At 46.5% G+C, this 21,719-nt stretch overlaps 1 protein-coding gene across 1 annotated transcript in view; it reads left to right on the forward strand.

Moving 5' to 3' along the window:
* MED4 (mediator complex subunit 4) overlaps positions 1-19,325 on the forward strand; it is a 28,591-nt gene extending 9,266 nt beyond the window's left edge. The window contains exons 4-7 of the mRNA XM_040341239.1: positions 9,349-9,406; positions 10,654-10,740; positions 11,769-11,900; positions 18,728-19,325. Coding sequence (XP_040197173.1) covers positions 9,349-9,406; positions 10,654-10,740; positions 11,769-11,900; positions 18,728-18,900 — 450 coding nt within the window. The 3' untranslated portion in view covers positions 18,901-19,325. The remainder of the gene's footprint in view (positions 1-9,348; positions 9,407-10,653; positions 10,741-11,768; positions 11,901-18,727) is intronic.
* Positions 19,326-21,719: the final 2,394 nt, after the last annotated feature.

Below are 21,719 nucleotides of genomic sequence, written 5' to 3' on the forward strand. Positions count from 1 at the left end.
TTGTGCCAGTTCCCTCGTTGTAATGGTCTCAGGGGTTTTACGCCATTCTGTTTGTGTCCCCACGGAGGATGGGGCCCGGTCAATCCTGGGCCTCAAGTCCCTCGTTTGTTTTGTCAAGGTGCAAACTTTCAGGTGGTGTCGATTCGCTTGGTAATAGCGGCACTCCATCAGGGGGTTTTTCTGGCATCCTTGGATGTCGTGAACGTGTACCTGCATGTTCCCATATCCTCAAAGTCCCAGAGATTCTGTGCTTTGCTGTCGGGGGGAGGACAATTTTCAATTGGTGTCCTTCATATTCGGCGGGTTTTCGCCAAGGTGCTCGTCCCAATACTGGCCCGGCTGTGACAGCGGGGGTTTATTATCATGGGATGTCTGGACGACATTCTCCTACGAGCTCTAAATTGGTGGAGGCGTGTATCACGTGTCAGGCTCTCCAAGATTTCGGCTGGTTTCTGGATTGTCCTGAAATCGGGGTTGATTCCGTCTCAGGGACTGGAATACCTGGGACTAATCCTGGATTCCGCCAGGGCGGGAGTGTTTTTCTCCTAATGGAAAAACTTCAGACTCTGCTATCTGCTGTGCAGCAGTTGCCGACCCAGTAGCGGTCATCTCTGCGATTCTGCAGGAAGGTTCTGGGTCCGTTTTGGCCTCTTTCGAGGCGGTTCCGTATGCCCAATTCCACGCCAGGGTACTACGGAGGGAACTGCTGTCACGTTGGGACTAGCTTCCGTCATCTCTGGATTACCAGATTCAATTGAGTCATCTGATCATGTCTCCCCTGGTGTGGTGGCTGGCGTTTCCGGTGCTTCGGGCCGGAAAGTCGTTTTCTGCAGGCCACTGGACAGTGGTCACGACGGATGCCAGCCTCTCAGGGTGGGGAGGGGGGCTTGGGGCACCCAGTCAGCCCAGGGGCCTTGGACTCAGGTGGTGTCCTGCCTACTGATCAACGTTCTGGAGCACCGAGCAATCAAGCTTTGCTGGGTGGTCCCTGGATCTACAGGGCCGACCGGTCAGGATCCTGTCCGACATCGCCACGGCCGTGGCGTAGGTTGATCATCAGGGAGGCACACGGAGTTCTGTTGCAGCAACGGGGGACGCGCACATCCTTTCAGTGGGCCGAAGGGTCCGTTCCGGCTCTGTCGGCCGGGTACATTCCGGGAGTACGGAATTGGCTAGCGGACCTCTAAGTCGCACTACACTGGGCCAAGGAGTGGTCTCTCCACCCGCAGGTGTTTTGGGGTCTGTGCCAAAAGTGGGGCACTCCGGACGTGGACCTTCTAGCGTCCCGTCTCTATCGGTAGGTGCCACGGTTCGTGGCCAGGTTTAAGGGCCCGTGGGCGGACGCGTCAGGCGCGTTGGTGGCTCCTTGGGGGTCACTATCGCCTGATTTACACCTTCCCTCCTCGGAAGCTTCTTCCTCGCCTGCTGCACAGAGTGGAAGCTGTAGGAATTCTATAAATCCTGATCGCCCCAGATTGGCCGCGTCGCTCCTGGTACGCGGACCTGGTGCGTCTGGTGGCAGACTCCCCCTAGCGTCTTCCCCTGGGGGTTGATCTTCTGTTACAGGGTCCGATCTTCCACCCTGTTTCACAGCCACCGGCTTTAGCGGCGTGGCTGTTGTGAGCCAGGGGCTGAAGGACCGAGGCCTATTGGGCTCGGTGGTCTCTACCGTGCTGCGTGCATGGAAGTCTACCTCACGTAGGATTTCTCATCATACATGGAAGGCCTACATCTCTGTGTGTGGGGAGATGAACCGGCACCCTCGTACATACGTGGTGTACAGGGTGTGACGAGATCCTTTCTCGCCCAGTTCTGCTCTCCCGACACTCCTCTGCTACCAGTGAGTCAGCTTGCAGATTGCAACGTCTGATGGTCCAGTCATCCAAGGTTCCGGGGTCCGAACTACAGCTATGTGCCGTTCAGACCCATTAAGAACAAACACCAGGCAGGCTGTATGTAAGTTCAAACAGGACTCTTTATTTTCAAGTACACAGCACACTTTTATACAGAATTTGGTACATCCCACCCCCAACAACCGCTTTCCCATTGGTCAATTGTAAAGTATGCAGTCTTCACTCAGGTCCTCCTTGACCATGCAAATGAGGACTTGAAATAGTCAACAGGGATTGGTCCAATAGCTTGGATAGAAAGACTTGTGTATTGAGACAGAAGCCCCAGGGGGTAATCAATGTACATAATAACCCGGTCTACTTAATTACTACCTCTGAGAGGTTACATTGCTTTAGACAATAGAATGCTAATTCAATACAGCGGACAGGCTTCTGACCTTTAGAACAATACAAAGTCCCTTAGCATAAACACATACATCTTCAGACGGACTGGCTCCGACACCCGCTCTTAACCTGCAGAACACAATAAAAGGTATTTCACAAGCTGGTTCCACTTAGCATTTCAAAAGCCTTGCATTGAATGTCCCTCTCCTGTGTAACAGATGTCAAGTAGAAACACTTTAATATCTCAAGGTCCATGACAGGGTTCTGCTGTCTTTGCAGCAGGGAGTGGTTCAGGCTCTCGCCTTAAGTACGGTTAGGAGCCGATTTCTGCTCTGGCTGATTTTACTTGCAGCGACCCTTGGCATCGCACTCCTGGGTGCGTACGTTGGGTCAGGGGGTCTGGCAGGTGGCCCCTCCGGTGCGCCCTCCATTACCCCCATGGGACTTGAATTTAGTCCTTTCTGTGCTTTTTTTTTTTTTTTTTTTTTACACTGCTTGGGGACATCCCTAATGTCAAGGCTGTGTCTGTCTATGAACGAAAGAGAAAATAGGACTTTTGTACTCACTGTAAAATCCATTTCTCTGAGTTCATAGATGGACACGTCACCCACCCCTCCTTGGTTTGTACTGCTTGTTACGAACTGAGGCTCCTAGAGCAGGGTGTGGGTTATGCCTGGGGAGCCACGCCCCCTGGGAGGAGCGGCACAAAGGAAAGGTTTTAACGCTTTAAGTGCTGTTAAATTCTGCCTAAACTCTCCTGGTAGGAAGAAGCATAACCCTAATGTCAAAGAAGGCTGTGTCTGTCTATGAACTCGGAGAAATGGATTTTTACAGTGAGTACAAAAATCCTATTTTCTTAAGTGACAACACTGAAGAAATTACACTTTGCTACAATGTAAAGTAATGAGTGTACAGCTTGTATAACAGTGTAAATTTGCTGTCTCAACAAAGCCATTGTCTAAATCGCTGGCAGCAAAAGTGAGTACACCCCCTAAGTGAAAATGTCTAAATTGGGCCCATAGTATCAATATTTTGTGTGGCCACCATTTAATTTCCAGCACTGCCTTGACCCTCTTTGGCATAGAGTTCACCAGAGCGTCACAGGTTACCACTGGCGTCCTCTGCCACTCCTCCATGATGACATCGCAGAGATGGTGGATGTTAGAGACCTTGCGCTCCTCTGCCTTCTGTTTTTAGGATTTCCCACAGATGCTCAATAGGGTTTAGGTCTGGAAACATGCTTGGCCAGTCCATCACCTTTACCCACAGGTTCTTTAGTTAGGCAGTGGTCATCTTGAAGGTGTATTTGGGGTCGTTATTGTTGGCATACTGCCCTGCAGCCCAGTCTTCGAAGGGAGGTGATCATGCTCTGTGACAGTACATGTTGGCATTCATGGTTCCCTCAATGAACTGTAGCTCCCCAGTGTCGGCAGCACTCATGCTGCCCCAGACCATGACATCCCATCACCATGCTTTACTGTAGGCAAGACCAACCTGTCTTTGTACTCCTCACCTGGTTGCCGCCACACACACTTGACACCATCTGAACCAAATACGTTTATCTTGGTCTCATCAGACCACAGGACATGGTTCCAGTAATGCATGTCTTCAGCAAACAGTTTGCAGGCTTTCTTGTGCATCATCTTTAGAAGAGGCTTCCTTCTGGGACGACAGCCATGCAGACCAATTGGATGCAGTGTGTGGCTTATGGTCTGAGCACTAACGGGCTGACCCCCCCCCTTCAACCTCTGCAGCAATGCTGGAAGCACTCATATGTCTATTTCCTAAAGACAACATCTGGATATGATGCTGAGCACATGCACTCAACTTCTTTGGTTGATGGCGAGGCCTGTTCTGAGTGGAACCTGTCCTGTTAAACCGCTGCAGCTCAGTTTCAGGGTCTTGGCAATCTTCTTATAGCCTAGACCAGTGTTTCTCAACTCCAGTCCTCAAGGCGCCCCAACAGGTCATGTTTTCAGGCTTTCCATTATTTTGCACAGGTGATTCGATCAGTTTCACTGCCTTAGTAATTACCACGGCTGTTTCAATTGAGGGAAATCCTGAAAACATGACCTGTTGGTGCGCCTTGAGGACTGGAGTTGAGAAACACTGGCCTAGACATCTTAATGTAGAGCAACAATTTTTTTTTTTTCAGATCCTCAGTTCTTTGCTATGAAGGGCCACGTTGAACTTCCAGTGACCAGTATGAGAGAGTGAGAGCGATGACACCAAATTTAACACACCAGCTCCCCTTTCACACCTGAGACCTTGTAACACTGAGTCGCATGACACCGGGGATGGAAAATGGCTGATTGGGTCCAATTTGGAAATGTTTGACTTGGGGTGTACCCCCCCCCCCCCCCCCCCCTTCTTCTTTTTTTTTTTTTTTTTGCCAGCAGTTTAGACATTATTGTCTGTGAGTTATTTTGAGGGGACAGCACATTTACACTATTATACAAGCTGTACACTCACTACTTTGTAGCAAAGTGGCATTTATTCAGTGTTGACACATGAAAATATATAATAAAATATTTACAAAAATGTGAGGGGGGGGGGGGTGTGTGCTCACTTTTGTGAGATACTGTATGCCAATTTCTTCTTTACAGGCATGGATAGGTTGGTGTTTGTCTGTAGATGCAGGGATTTCAGTTTAAGAGTGGACTTTTATGCTTGAGGATATACAGCAGGGGTTGACAAATTTGCTTGGAATCTAGGAGCCAGGTAAAAAAGTTAGGAGCCAGAAAACGCGCCCCCGTCCCGACGAGCTTGCGCGCAGAAGCGAACACATACGTGAGCAGCCTCCGCATATGTAAACGGTGTTCAAACCACACGTGAGGTATCGCTGCGATTGGTAGAGCGAGAGCAATAATTCTAGCCCTAGACCTCCTCTGTAACTCAAAACATGCAACCTGTAGATTTTTTTAATCGTCGCCTATGAAGATTTTAAAGGGTAAAAGTTTGTCGGCATTCCACGAGCGGGCGCAATTTTGAAGTGTGACATGTTGGGTATGAATTTACTCGGCGTAACATTATCTTTTATAATTCTAAAAAAAAAATGGGGATAACTTTACTGTTTTAATTTTTTTAATGAAAAAAAGTGTCATTTTTTCACGTGTGGTTTGAAGACCGCTGCGCAAATACGGCGTGACAGAAAGTATTGCAACGATCGCCATTTTATTCTCTAGGGTGTTAGGATAAAAAATATATATAATGTTTGGGGGTTCTAATTGGAGGGAAGAAGATGGCAGTGAAAATAGTGAAAAACAACATTAGAATTGCTGTTTAACTTGTAATGCTTAACTTGTAATACCAACGGCCACCACCAGATGGCGCCAGCTCACATCTGGTGGTAATAACTTGTAATACCAACGGCTCACCACCAGATGGCCCCAGCTCAAAAAAAAAAAAAATTTTTTTTTTTTTTTTTTTTGCCCCCTTCCAATTCAAGTCGCCAGGACCCTATTTCTAGTCGCCATGGCGACCTGGCGCCCGGGATTTGTCGAGCCCTGATATACAGCATATTGTATATGACATATAATATGACTAACACACAGTTATTTAGCAAGCCTTGGTTCACTTGTAGAAATGTTGTGCATTAAAATCCTGACACTGTATATTGTTGGCCCAGGACAGTGCTGTTCCTTGTGCTTCACAGCAAGGGTGCCTTACCATAAATTATAATTGTCAACCAATATCTGTATTCTATATTGATACTAAAAAATAAATTCTGGGTACCTGAGGTTTAAAGTGGGAGTGTGGGGCCTGGCAGCAAAATGGTTTAAAGGGGTTGTAAAGACGAAAATATTTTCCTCTTAAATTAAAGTCTGACAGTAGCTGATAAAGTAAAAAGTAATGTTTCGCATTTTAACCACTTAAAGACCCGCGTATTGTAAATGTACGTCCTCTTTTTAAATATGGATATCTCAGTAACGGCAGCAGCCGCTGCCACAACTGAGGTATCCATATTTTCTGTGGGCGGCCGTGTAAACGATAACGGCGGTCTCCGTGGCGGATTCGCCGCGAGATCGCCGTTATCGGTGGCGGGAGAGGGCCCCCTCCCGCCGCTTTTCCGCGCCCTCCGCCGCTTACCGTAGCGGCGGAGGAGATCGGATGCTGCCGCCTGGAGAGCGAGGACTTGAGTGAGGGCAAGATGGCCCCCACCCGTCCTCATAGCTCTGCTGGGCGGAAGTGACGTCAAAACGTCAGTCCCGCCCAGCCTCTTAAAGAGACAATTTTTTTTGTTATTTTTTTAAATGACAAATTTTCCTTTTTTTTTTTCTTGGATTTAAGTCTAAATATGAGATCTGAGGTCTTTTTGACCAAAGATCTCATATTTAAGAGGACCTGTCATGCTTTTTTCTATTACAAGGGATGTTTACATTCCTTGTAATAGAAATAAAAGTGATCATTTTTTTTTTTTTTTTTATTTCAGTGTAAAAAATAATAAAATCAATAAAAATAAATAAGAAAACCAAAAAATATTTTTTAAAGCGCCCCGTCCCGACGAGCTCGCGCGCAGAAGCGAGCGCATACGCGAGTAGCGCCCGCATATGAAAACGGTGTTCAAATCACACAAGTGAGGTATCACCGCGATCGTTAGAGCGAGAGCAATAATTATAGCCCTAGAGCTACTCTGTAGCTCAAAAAATGCAACCTATAGAATTTTTTAAACGTCGCCTATCGAGATTTTTAATGGTAAAAGTTTGACGCCATGCCACGAGCGGGCGCAATTTTAAAGCGTGACATGTTGGGTATCATTTTACTCGGCGTAACATTATCTTTCACAATATATAAAAAAATTGGGCCAAATTTATTGTTTTATTTTTTAATTCAAAAGTTAATTTTTTCCAAAAAAAGTGCGCTTGTAAGACCGCTGCGCAAATACAGTGTGACAAAGTATTGCGATGACCGCCATTTTATTCTCTAGGGTGTTAGAAATAAAAATATATATAATGTTTGGGGGTTTTAAGTAATTTTCTAGCAGAAAAAAATGTTTTAGTCTTGCAAACACCAAATCTGAAAAACACCTAAGGTCTTTAAGTGGTTAACTAGTTTGATACCTGTTGAAATCGAGCTGTTTTATTCACCTCCGTCACTCCTGAATCGTTGTTCTCACTGACTTCTTGGTTTGCGGTGCGCATTCATTCTTGCTACATCACGGCCTAATGAACTACAGTTCCCATTGGGCTTAGCCTCCATGCCTGTGAGGGATAAGAGCATCTTCGCGCAGGGCTGTAGTCATAGGGAGGGGGTGAGCACATTCTGCTTTCCACCATGCAAAACGGCTCAGATGCTGGTGGAAAGCAAGAAGAGGAGAGACAGGAAATGGCATTTTCAAACCTGGATTACTGTATTTTGGTGGTCAAAAGGAAAAACGAGGTAAGTGATATTTAAATGTTCTAGCTTACAGCAATCAATTGATCTAATAAAAAACGAACCTTTAGTGTCCCTTTAACAGATGGAGGGTTGGTTACAGATTTTTGCAGCCTTGGGCATTTGGCGTTTTTAGGATCTCTGGCAGAATTGGTGCGGTGCTGCATGCCATCTCCAGTCGTACTATTGCAAAATGCATGTTCATGTGCGGTTTTAGCTTGAAGCTTGTCACCCCAAAACGGAGCAGGAGCTTTGTGGCTTGCTGTGCTTTTTTTTTATTATATATATATGTATATGTATATGTATATGTATATGTATATGTATATATGTATGTGTATGTATGTGTATATATATATATGTATGTGTATATATGTGTATATATATATATATATATGTATGTGTATGTGTGTGTGTATATATATATATATATGTATATATATATGTGTGTGTGTGTGTTGATCTTGCCTCTTTGGAGGAGATTAGAACCTGGATGGGAGCCAATTACCTCAAGCTTAATGGCTCCAAAACTGAAACTATGATCTTCAGTAACCATGATTGCCCTAGTAAGATGCCCGACTGGCCAGACTCCTTTAAACCGAGTCCGGTACCAGTCTCTAAGGTCAGGGACCTGGGGGTTATCCTTGATTCTAAGTTGGCATTGCGTAGCCAGGTGAATCAAGTGGTAAGTGTATGCCAGTTCCACTTGAGACTCCTGAGATCTACGTTTCGCTTTATCGAGGACTCTGACAAAATCTCTATGGTCGATGCAATGGTTGGTAGTCGACTTGATTATTGCAATGCCCTGTATATGGGTGTGTCTAAGAACATCTTGCACAAGCTTCAGCTGGTGCAGAATGCGGCTGCCAGGTTACTCACGGGCGTGGGCCGGTACGATCACATCACTCCATCCCTACAAGCCTTACACTGGCTGCCCGTGGCACAACGGGCTCAGTTTAAGACGGGGTGTCTTGTGCATAAGGCCATCCATGGTTTTGGACCGGGCTATCTCAGAGAAAAATTCATCAGACATGTGCCTACTAGATCGCTGCGGTCTGAGAATTTGGCTTTGTTGAACATCCCCAAATTTGCTAAAAACAAATGTGGTGGGAGGACCCTGGAAGTTCAAGGAGCTCAGTTCTGGAACTCCTTGCCCCTTCATATAAGACTGGAAAATGATCTCCTAAAGTTTAGGAGATTGTTAAAAACATGGCTTTATATCCAGGCTTTCGGGGTGACTTAAATATTAAGTATTTTGATAGCTCAAAAATTTTATATATTTAGCTTTGTATGTTTTATATTTTTTATTCTCTGATTGTTCTTGTTTTATTGTCACTTGTTTGGTCGATGTAGTTTTTGCTCCTTTTCTGTTCTGTTTTTATCCCGCCAGCGCATCGAGGCACGTGTGTAAGACCGCGCTGTGTTTTATAAGCATTTTAATATATTTATATTTTATATATTATATATATATATATATATAATTTCGCAGAAAACCAGCACCGTTTTTAGGTGCCATTAAAAATGAATGGCACCCAAACATATTTTTTTTTTTTTTTTTTTTTTTTTGATTGTGGGCAGAATTGCAGTAATTCCGCTCGAAATCCAAAAAGGACAAATGTGAATGAAGACTTATTGTCTGCTCCTTTTTAAATGGCAAGGAGAACATGAAGTGAAACTTTGTTTTTATCAACTCTTCTAGTTTAATTTAAAAATATTAATTATAGATTTTATTTTTTCTTACCAGGCTACAGCAGTATACCAAGCAAAAGAAAAGCTGAAATCTATAGACAAAGCAAGAAAAGGTTAGTGTGATGACGACCCCTTCATGGACCGGGGGTGTGTGTATTGGTGCTGCCGTTTCCTGTTACCGTGTGTGTTTTGTGTTAATCCCCCCCTCCCTCAGTAAGGCGACCAGAGATGGAAGGTTGTAGAGATGCTAAGAGAAGGGCAGCAGGCACCCTCTGGTGGCGGGAGGGTGGCAGTGCTGGCTAGCTCACCTGCTGCGTGGCCTGGGGGTTGAGGACCCTTTCTTTTTTTTTAGTTTTATTTTTTTCCTTAAATTTTTCTAGATTTTCTGATTACATATATGTGCTATACAGGGTGTTGGTTTATACAACATGTTTGTAATTTTTTCAACAAACTTTTACAGAGCATTTTGCAAACATTTCTTAAAGCTTTCAATGCGCCCATCTCGGGTGGGCCTTTAAACGTAGCTCTTACTGGTAGTGCTGTTTTTTCCCTTTTTTTTTTTTTTTTTTAAAACAAACTGCTCACCAAATGTTTGGCAGCCACAGAAAAAGGGATGCCACAGAGCACTGGAGAGGTGAGTAAACTGTCTGAGGGATGGACTTTACTCAGATTGTTGCTTTTCCTTGAATGGACAAGTGTCTTTAAAAGTTTAGCATGGGTGCCTTTTTAAAGGATAAGTTCACCTTTTTAACAAAAATAATAAATGCAAATTTTTTTTTTTTGCTGGTAAAAAGTGTATTGACTAGGCTTTGTTTTTGGAGACTGGAAAGCATTGCACCAGCAATCAACAGATCGCTAATGCCATGCAGGTCTACTACAGGCAGTAAAAACTGCCTTTCCGTATGATGTATGGGCAAACCACTGACAGGAAGTATCGAACTACCCGGGTGCTCAACGATTACTGGTAGTTCATTGAGAACTACAAGCCAACAGCTGCTAAGACTGTTTGGACGTGTAGTCTTCCCATTCATAGAATACTGTAAATGGATGATGCGACCAGGTGGGGATTGGGGGATGCGGGGGCCAGTAAACTTGTAACAGGTTACACCCTGAATATGGTATGGATGTAAAACAAAAGTTGAACTTATCCTTTTTTAAGAGCTCCTTTTTTTTTTTTTTTTTTTTTTTTTCTGATCGCTGGTTACCCCAAGCCTAACATTAGTACCAGCTTTAAGCAGCAAAAACATTAAATACTGACAAATTTTGCCCAAGACTTCTCAGTTTAATCTTTTTAAAAAAAAATCTGCCTATAAACACTTTTTGTACATATTAACTACATCTTGTTTTGCATGTCTCCCAGGTGCCATCTCGTCTGAGGAACTGATTAAATATGCCCATCGGATTAGTGCAAGCAATGCAGTGTGTGCTCCACCAACATGGGTTCCAGGTAAGAATTTTGTTAATTTTTATTTAACTCTGTGTTAGAATCTGCAAGGGCACACGGCTTTATTACCAGCAAGAGATGCAGTCATGAAAATAACAAATACTGCTGCTGGAACAAAGTTTAGACACTGTACGTACCTGCAGCAGTCTCTTGGACCCTCCTATCATAGAATAATCCCCTAGCCATTCTGATGGGCAAAACTTACCCCAACCTATTTGTATTCGTACATTACTATGTGATGTAAAAGGAGAGCGAAGATTTGCAGTCCAAGGACCCTGACTATGGAACGCATTACCAACCAATATCTGGACGGAAACTAATCACCAGGCCTTCAGGAAAAAACTCAAGACCCATCTATTCTGAAGGCCAAATTAGAAGTAAATGGATACCAAACGCCTTGAGGCGTTTCAGTTCGCATGTGTAGCGCTATACAAGTTTTTTCTTTCATTCAATATAGTCGTAGGAATGTCAGGTGTCATGAAGCAGACGGGCTTCCACATGATCAGGAGGTATCAAAGTTTTGCCTGTCACAATGGCCTGGGATTCTGCTTTTACAGTAGGATTTTAGGTGCCTGCACTCTTTTTTAATGTTTTGAACATTTTCCTTTTTTTAAACTCCATTAGTTGCAAGCCTGAAATTTTACAATTGACATATGATGGGCTATAAATAGCTGTAATTCTCAAGTCTTTTTATTGGTCTATGATGCCTTACTTTTTTACATTAATGGACAGAGGATCATGGGAAGAGTGGGCACCAAGCACAAGTTTTAGAGGGGTTTACGACTTGCGTATATTGTTATATGTAACTGTTTATCTGCACTTGTCTAGTTTTCACTAAAAGTAAACTGCTTATGTATGTGTTTTTAAATGACCAACATTGGTTTTATTTAAACCAGTCAACATACGACACGGCCACATCTGATGGTGAAACCCACCTGCGTTTGGCATAAGATGTATTGATTTTATGTTGACCTGAATTATTATGCTTTCCGTGTGCCTGCATTTAACTTATTTATATTTCTTCATTGAAGGGGATCCACGTCGCCCTTACCCTACAGATTTGGAGATGCGGAGCGGATTATTGGGTCAGATGAGTAACCTACCTACAAATGGTGTTAATGGGCATTTGCCTGGGGATGCGCTGGCAGCAGGGAGACTACCAGGTAAATTTAAGGCTTTTTTTTTTTTTTTTCCAGCTTGGTAAGAAAAAAATTTTGAGAGACCAAGATCTAGTTAATCCTAACAGAAAAAATTCCCCCTTTTTTTTTTTTTTTTTTTTTCTCAACTAAGCATTATACAGAAACAGATTGTCTGTTTAGTAAGCAACTTTAATGATGCTAAAGGGGGGAATTTTGCTAATTTTGTAAATGTATGCACAGTATTTCCCAAAAGTGAGTACACCCATCACATTATTGTAGATATTTTATTATCTTCATGTGACAACACTGAAGAAATGACACTTTGCTATTATACAGGATTTATATGGCGCCAACAGTTTGCACAGAGCTTAACAAAATTAAGGCAGACATTAGTTACATTACAATTTGGTACAAGAGGCATCGGGGGGGTCCTGCTCGCTAAAGCTTACAGTCCAGGAGGGAGGGTCAATTGATGCAAAAGGAAATGGCTGTGGGGGATGAGCTGATGGAGAAAGTAAAACAGTGTATTAGAAGTAGCATAAGCTTCTTTAACCACTTAAGCCCCGGACCATTTGGCTAGCCAAAGACCAGGCCACTTTTTGCGATTCGGCACTGCGTCGCTTTAACTGACAATTGCACGGTCAGGCGACTTGGCTCCCAAACAAAATTGACTTTTCTCTTCCGTTCATAGACGGACACAGCATCCTTTGACAGTAGGGTTATGCACCTTCCTTCCAGGAGAGTTTAGGCAGAATTTACAGCACTTAAAGCGTTAACCTTTCCTTAGTGCCGCTCCTCCCAGGGGGCGTGGCTCCCCCGGCGTAACCCACACCCTGCTCTAGCAGCCCCAGTTTTTTTCTGCCTAACGACAGGAGAGGTCAGGCACTTCTGGAGTCCTGTACTCTGGAAAAAAAATTCTTGCGATTTGTTTCCATTCTTTCCCATGGGGATATCGACTGTGAGGGGGGGGGGGGGCTTTTCTGGGGTCTCTTATACTCCTGGGCCTGTGTGCGGAGCGGGGGCTGTGTTTTCACTGCAGGGAGCTGTGTGTGTTCACTACAGGGGCTGGTGTGACTTTTGTGCTGTGCTTTTTTTGCTGTGTCACTGTCTTTTTAAATGCGCAACGGCGGCCATTTTGCCGGAGTCGCGCTCTATATAGCTCGGCGGCCATTTTCTTGTGGCCCTGTGCAGTTTTTTACTCATTCGGTGGCCATCTTGGAATTCGTTTGGGCTTGTGTGACCGTTTTTAGTGCTGAAAAAAAGACCGCAAATCTGCCTGAGGGAGACAGAAGCAGCACAGCCGGCTTTTCTACACACCTTGTCCTTCTCTCAGACCGCGCTGCACCGTGAGGGGTGGTGAGTCCCAGGGGCCCCCATACTCTGTAGTAGCAGCCAGGAGGTGTCCAGTGTTTTATTTTTTTTATTTTTTTTTTTCTGCCTTGCAGTGAGGGTGACACAGCGCTGGGGCATTATGGAGCATGAACCAGGTACTACTTCCCCAGCAATGCCTGAGTTAACCCTTGACGCCCCTCCCCCTGCCACATCTGTTGAGACAATGTCGGCTGTCCTGGAGTCTTTTCTCGCCAGGTTTGAAGCGGCTAGTGCCCAGAAGGGGGGTAAAAAGCGCCCCCTCCCTGAGCCTGCTTCTGGGGATGTCTCAGACGCTGAGTCAGACCATGCTATTGCTTCCTCTGGTTCTGTAGTGTCAGAGGCTGCGGGTTTAACTCACGCGGACAGTGAGGATGACTCTGCTTCAGGGTCAGTTGCTGACAAAGAATTTGGAGCTCTTATTTCTGCGGTGCGTGATACTCTGAAACTTGAGGAGGTGGCAGAGGCAACAGTCCCTTTTGGGTTCCGCAAACTGCCACGCACCGCTAAGGTGTTTCCTTGGCCCCCTTGAGGAGGACTTCTTAAAGTGGGTCTCTCCTCCGTCAGTGGACCCTCCCGTGTCCAGACTGAGCAAGGCCATTACGTTGCCTGTGGAAGGGGCTCCTGCATTTAAGGACCCTGCTGATAGAGTGGAGGCTGTGGCCCGCTCCCTATTCACTGTTGTGGGTTCGGCGGTGAGGCCGGCTTTGGCCGGGACCCTGGTGTCACAGACTGACTGAAAGGGCGAAGCTCCTGCTGCAGGAGCTGGAGGAATGGGACACTCCCGAGTCCTCTAGGGACCTGGCTGAACAATTGGTTCAGGGTCTAAAATGTGTCTGAGCCGGCCATGGACACGATCCCCTTGCTTTCCAGAGCTTCCGCCTATGCGGTGGTATTGCACCGCCTTGTGTGGCTGAAATGCTGGTTGGCACACCAGTCCTCTAAGAAGGCTTTGGTGGATTTGCCTTTTAAGGTTGAACGGCTTTTTGGGGCATCCCTGGATGACATAATTAAGGATGCCACGGGTGGTAAGAGCACGCTGCTCCCACAGTCTGGGAAGGGTAAGGAGCCTCGCCGCAAGCAAAGACCCTCCTTTACTACCCCAAAGCGTTTTTTTTTTTTTTGTGCAGCAGGAAAGTCCGCAAGGTGCTAAGGCCCCCCGCTGCGGGGCAGAAGCGCACCTGGTACCGCAAGCCCAACAAGCCTGCTTCCGCATGAAGGTCTGCCCCCGCCCGGGTCTCGGGTGGGGGGTCGACTTTGCGGATCGGTGGAGGTCTCTCCTATCTGACCGTTGGGTTTGAGAAGTGGTTGCCTCTGGATACAATATAGTTTCTCTTGTCCCCCAAACAATTTTTTTTTCCTTCAAACCTCCAACTTCCTCCGGTTCGCCGGCAGGCCCTGTCGGGGGCTGTCCAGGATCTTCTGGACAGGGGGTGATCGTGCCGGTTCCCTCGCAGGAACGGTTTCAGGGGTTTTACTCCAATCTGTTCGTGGTCCCCAAGAAGGAAGGGGTCCGCCCTATCCTGGACCTCCAAGGCCCTCAATTGCTTTGTCAAGGTGCAAAAGTTCAGGATGGAGTCTATTCGCTCGGTGATAGCGGCACTCCATCAGGGGGACTTCATGGCGTCCCTGGATATCATGGACGCATACCTACATGTTCCCATATGCACAAAGTACCAGAGGTTTCTGCGCTTTGCGATCGGAGAGGATCACTTTCAATTTGTGGCCCTCCCGTTCGGCTTGGCTTCAGCACCGCGGGTTTTCACCAAGGTGCTCGCCCCGATTCTAGCTCTGCTGAGGCAGCGAGGGATCGCTATCGTGGGATATCTGGACGACCTTCTCCTGAAAGCTTCCTCAGGCTCCGAGTTGGAGGAGGACGTGTCTATCACGTGTCAGACTCTCCAAGAGTTTGGCTGGCTTCTGAATCTCCAGAAGTCAGTGTTGGTTCCGTCCCAGAGACTGGAATACCTCGGACTAGTCCTGGACTCCGCGGAGGCGAGTGTTCCACCCGACGGAGAAACTGAGGACCCTGCAATCTGCAGTAAGGCAGTTGTCGACCCAGAAGTGGTCGTCTCTTCGCTTCTGCATGAGAGTTCTGGGTCTGATGGTGGCCTCCTTCGAGGCAGTCCTGTATGCCTAATTCCACACCAGGGAACTACAGAAGGAGATTCTGTCATGTTGGGACAAGCTCCCGTCTTCTCTGCATTACCAGGTTCAGTTGAGCCATCTGGTCAAGTCCTCCCTGGTGTGGTGGCTGACGTCTCCGGTGCTTCGGACCGGGAAGTCCTTTCTGCCGTGCCGCTGGACGGTGGTCACGACGGATGCCAGCCTCTCCAGCTGGGGGGGAGTTTGGGGCACTCAGTCAGCCCAGGGGTGCTGGACTCGGGAGGAGTCCCGCCTGCCGATCAATATTCTGGAGCTCCGAGCAATCAAGCAATGCCTTGCCAGGTGGTCCCTGGAGCAGGGCCGACCGGTCAGTGCCACGGCCGTAGTGTACGTCAATCAAGGAGCTCAGCTGCAGCGACGGAGGTCGCGCACATCCTTCAGTGGGCCGAAAGTTCCGTTCCGGCTCTGTCGGCCGTGTACATTCCTGGAGTTCAGAATTGGCAAGCCGACGTCCTTAAGTCGTACAACTCTGGATCAAGGGGAGTGGTCTCTCCACCCGGAGGTGTTTCAGGGTCTGTGCCGAAAATGGGACACTCCAGACGTCGACCTTCTAGCGTCCCGCCTCAACCGGAAGGTGCCACGATTCGTGGCCAGGTCAAGAGACCCTTGGGGTCACTATCGCCTGATTTACGCCTTCCCTCCTCTGAAGCTTCTTCCTCGCCTGCTGCGCAGGGTGGAAGCCGAAGGGATTCCAACAATCCTGAACGCCCCAGATTGGCCGCGCCGCTCCTGGTACGCGGACCTGGTGGCTGACTCCCCCTGGCGTCTACCCCTGAGGGAAGATCTTCTGTTGCAGGGTCAGATCTTCCATCCTGCTTTACAGTTGCTGGCTTTAACGGCGTGGCTGTTGAGAGCCAGGTACTCAAGGACCGAGGCCTGTCGGCTCAGTGATCTCTACCATGCTGCGCTCACGGAAGTCTACTTCAAGAAGGATTTACCATCGTACGTGGAAAGCCTACATCTCTATGTGAGGAGATGAAGTGGCACCCTCGTACATACGTGGTGTCCCGGATTCTGCTGTTTTTACAGCGGGGAGTGGATCAGGCTCCCGCCTTGAGCACGGTCAAGAGCCAGATATCTGCTCTGGCTGTTTACTTTCAGCGTCCCTTGGCAGTGCACTCCCTGATACGCATGTTTGTGCAGGGGGTCCGCCATGTGGCTCCCCCGGTGCGCCCTCCACTGCCCACATGGGACTTGAATTTGGTCCTCTCGGTGTTTCAACAAGCTCCCTTTGAGGACATTCAGCAGATCCCTTTGTTGACTCTGTCGCAAAAGGTTTTTTTTCTGGTAGCTATTACCTCGATCAGACGGGTGTCTGAACTGGCGGCCTTGTCCTGCAAGGCCCCCTACTTGGTCATCCATCAGGATAAGGCGGTGCTGCGTCCGCAGCCCTCTTTTCTTCCAAAGGTCGTTTCAGCCTTTCACATTAATGAGGACATTGTTCTTCCATCCTTATGTCCTCAGCCGAAGAACCCGAAGGAGGCCACTTTACATTCTCTGGATGTGGTTCGGGCCCTTCGAGTTTACTTGTCGGCGACGTTTCCGGAAGTCGGACTTACTGTTTGTGTCGGTGTCTGGTCCCAGAAAGGGTCTGGCAGTGTCGTCGGCCACCATTTCCAGGTGGATCCGACAGGTTGTGCTTCAGGCCTATGCCCTGAAGGGGCGGGCGCCTCCTTTTCGGGTCACGGCGCATTCGACCAGGGCCTCTTGGGCTTTCCGACATCAAGCCTCTGTGTTGCAGGTGTGTAAGGCAGCAACCTGGTCGTCTGTTCACACTTTTTCAAAGTTTTATAAGGTGGATGTGAGTGCATCTTCAATGCTTCCTTCGGCCGCAGGGTGTTACAGGCGTGAGTTTAAGGTTGGAGTTCCTCCGTTGAGTAATTCCGGTTTTGTTTGGGGTGAAGCTTGGTTTGCTGTGTTTTTTACCACCCCCTTGAAAAAAAATTGACACTGCTTGGGGACGTCCCTATTGTCAAAGAAGGCTGTGTCCGTCTATGAACGCAAGACAAAATAGGATTTTTGTACTCGCCGTAAAATCCATTTCTCTGACTTCATAGACGGACACAGCACCCACCCCTCCTTTGTACTGCTTGTTACGAACTGGGGCTGCTAGAGCAGGGTGTGGGTTATGCCCGGGGAGCCACGCCCCCTGGGAGGAGCGGCACTAAGGAAAGGTTAACGCTTTAAGTGCTGTAAATTCTGCCTAAACTCTCCTGGAAGGAAGGTGCATAACCCTACTGTCAAAGGATGCTGTGTCGTCTATGAACTCAGAGAAATGGATTTTACAGTGAGTACAAAAATCCTATCCCCCCCCCCCCCCCCCCCACAAATAGAGCTTTCTTTTGGTGGTATTTGATCACCTCTGCGTTTGTTTTTTACGCTATAAACAAATATCAATTTTTCTTCTACATATTGCTTTTACCAAAAAGTGTTTATTGGTTTGCGCAAATGTTATAGCGTCTACAAAATAGGGGATAGTTTTATTGCCTTTTTATTAAAAAAAATGGCAACTGCGAAATTATGGCGGACGCATCGGACACTACACCATTTTGGGACCATTTTTACAGCGATCAGTGCTAGAAAAATGACAGTGAAGGGGGTTAAATGTATCCTAGGGAGTGATTCTAACTGTTATAGGGCATGGCTACGAGTGACACGTCACTGATCACTGTTCCCGATGAGAGGGAGCATGCGATCAGTGACGTGTCACTAGGAAGAACTGGGAGATGTTGTGTTTTTACGCTGACATCTCCCCGTTCTTCAGCTCTGACCCGATCGTGGGACACCGGCGGACATGGAGTCCACGGAGCTTGCGACAGGGTTTAAACTGCTGGCAAAAAAAGTACTCCCCTAATGGGCCCAATTAGCCTTTTTCCCTCCCCAGTATCATGGGACGTGCTAGTGTTACAAGGTCTCAGGTGTGAATGGGGATCAGGTGTGTTCAATTTGGTGTTATCGCTCTCTCTTACTGGTCACTGGAAGTTCAACATGGCACCTCATGGCAAAGAACTGAGGATCTGAAAAAAAAGTATTGTTGCTCTATATAAACATGGCATAGGCTATAAGAAAATTGCCAAGACCCTGAAACTGAGCTGCAGAACAGTGGCCAAGACCATACAGAGGTTTAACAGGGCCGGTTCCACTAATAACAGGCGTACTTGTTTATATTCAGTAGGACAAGGATGACACCCCTAAATCTGCTTTTTTTTTTTTTTTTTTTTTAAGCAAGTAAGCAGTGCCAGTTCTTATATTCTCATTGGACAAGTTCTGTTTAATCTAGTTTTGATGAGTAAGTTGTGTCTGTTTGGTCTTCCCAGATGTCTTGGCTCCCCAGTACCCATGGCAATCGAATGACATGTCAATAAACATGTTACCGCCAAATCACAGCAATGACTTCTTAATGGAATCTCTGGGGCCCAACAAAGAGAATGAAGATGATGTTGAAGTGATGTCTACAGACTCCTCCAGTAGCAGCAGTGATTCAGACTAAGCTATATACAGAATGCAAACGTTGCTTGTGTTGGGAAATGCATACATCCTGGCTCTTCTATTGACGGAAACTGAACTTTTTCCTTCTTGACCCACTTGCTCTGTTCAATGAACTGGGAAATTTTTGTAATTTTCATTATGTTTTAGTGGAATTTGTAATTTTTGTATACATGAGGGGCTTTATTTTGTCATGTATTTGTTTTTGTCCCATTATTTGCCATTTTATATTTCCATAAATGGTCTTTGTTACCCACTATATTTCTGTAGCAAGAACACATTGGCACCACTGTTATTGTATATAAGTTCCTGTGCATACCTGTGTGTATGTAATATAGGTTTGTGTTTACACATGGTGGTATGCTTGTATATGCTAAAGTGTACATACTGACAATGTGACATTTCTAAATATACATTTTTGTAATGTAAGTTTGAATGCTGTTTGTGGTTTTATTTTTTATACCTTGTAAAATGTACAGGAAGTCTTTAACATTTGACTTCTACCCACAGAAGAATTGGGCAATGGTAAAACACACAAGGGGGCGCGCAAGCAAATAAGCTCACGTGCACAAACAAAAGCACGCATGTGATTTCTATATTTATTTTTTCATTGACTTCTCAGGAAAAATTGTACATTAATGAACCCACAAATTTACATGGGACACATTGGGGTTGTAAACCCTTTACAACCACTTTAAACTACAGGCAAGCCTATAATTAGACTTGCCTGTAGCTGCACTGGATATCTCCTAAACCTGCATGGTTTAGGAGATATCCCTGTACAGTATTTGCATGTGCCGACGTCATGCAGCACATGCGCGCTTGAGCCAACGGCACTATGTGTCGTTCCCGCGCGGGAGTGACGTCATCGCGACTTTGGCCAATCACGGCGCCAGAGCCACAATACCTGGAAGTCACTCCGGGACAAAATGTTGGCGGCCCTGGGGAGACGTGGAGAGCTGCGGGGGTTTCAATCTGAGGTAAGTAATACATAATCGGCTAGAATGCTGTGCATACTAGCTGATTATGCCTTTGTCTGCAGGAATTGTGTTTTTCATTCGGAGGGTTTCCTTCCTCTTTAAGTTTTTTTTTAAAGGGAAAAAAACCTGGAAGACATATAGGGCCAGATTCAGGTACATCTGCAGCGGCGTAACGTATCTCATTTATGCCGCCGCAAGTTTTACGGGCAAGTGCTTGATTCACAAAGCCCTTGCCTGTAAAGTTGCGGCGGCGTAGCGTAAATTCCCCCGGCGCAAGCCCGCCTAATTCAAATTATCCGGGTAGGGGGCGTGGATAATTTAAATTGGGAGCGTTCCCGCGCCGAAAGTACTGCGCATGCGCCGTCCCTAAAATTTCCCGACGTGCATTGCGGTAAATGACGTCGCAGGGACGTCATTGATTTAGACGTGAATGTTAATGGCGTCCAGCGCCATTCACGGACGACTTGCGCAAACGACGTAAAATTTTCGAAATTGCGACGCGTGAACGACGGCCATACTTAACATTGAATGCGCCACCTAGGGGGCATGTTTATCTTTACGCCGCGTATCTCTTACGGAAACGACATACGTTCGTGAATCGGCGTAACGACTCATTTGCATATTCTACGCCGACCGCAATGGAAGCGCCACCTAGCAGTAGGGCTGCACGATTCTGGCTAAAATGAGAATCGCGATTCTTTTGCTTAAAATGAAGATCACGATTCTCTCTCAATTCTCAAAAAAACGTATTTATTAGAACCTTGTTAATATAAATACAGTCAGGAGGAGCCGAGGGACTTCAAAAAAAATCACAGCAGCGATAATTAGAGCTGATATAATACTACTAGCTAAGTAAGCTAGCTAGGCATAGGCCTAGCAATAGCATCATAGATGTTTTGAACCACCTTTAAAACGTTAATACATTACAAATACATCACAGGAAGAGGAGGAGGCAGAGGGCATATAAAAAAAAAAAAAAAACACAGCAGCGATAGCTAATATTACCGTAGCAGACCAGTAGCATGGCATGGCTGTTTTAAAGTGCGTCTATGCTTAAAATGGAGCCGTTCAAATAACAAGTGTTTGGTTAATAAATGTATCTGTAACTGGCCTTTAAATCGTTTATTCTGCCACACAGGTGAATAGAATATGTCTAAATGCACAACTCCAACACAATAATGCTGGCCAAATCATTAGTTGTACTTTTTAACAATCGCACTAAATTAGTTGTTTAAACAATAATCACTAGTAGTAGTAGATATAGTTATAGTCTGACTCTGTCCTACCTGAATGACTGCGCAGTCACTGTTGCGGTGTGTGGCGTGCCTCCGAGCTGCGTGTGCTCTCTTCCAGATTCCCGGGCCAAAAGACTGAGACACGTCCCATGACGTGTCTTTGTACCGCCCATGCCCAGCGCGCCGCATGACGCATTGAACGGACGATGCTGCGGACGTCAGTGCCGCTGTTTGCGTTCCACACTGGTTACGTGGACGGCGGCGACATGTAGGAGAATCGCCGGTCATCCTGCGGGGAGATCGCGGACGGGGAGAATCGAAATCCTCTCCGATTAATCGTGCAGCTCTACCTAGCAGCCAGCGTATATGTTGCACCCTAAGATACGACGGGGCAGGTCGTCGTATCTAAGGCATGTTTAAGTGTATCTCAGTTTGAGAATACACTTAACTCCGAATCTAAGCCCGTCGTATGTTTAAGTCGGCGTATCTGATACGCCGGCGTAACTCTTTGTGAATCTGGCCTCTGTTCTGGTAAACATTAGCTGCACCATGCTTTCCAGAGTCATTGGCACAGCCCCCACGCTTGCCCTGTCTCTGAAGACTCTTAT

The sequence above is a fragment of the Rana temporaria genome, chromosome 2 (assembly GCF_905171775.1).
Source record: "Rana temporaria chromosome 2, aRanTem1.1, whole genome shotgun sequence".
NCBI lineage: Eukaryota > Metazoa > Chordata > Amphibia > Anura > Ranidae > Rana > Rana temporaria.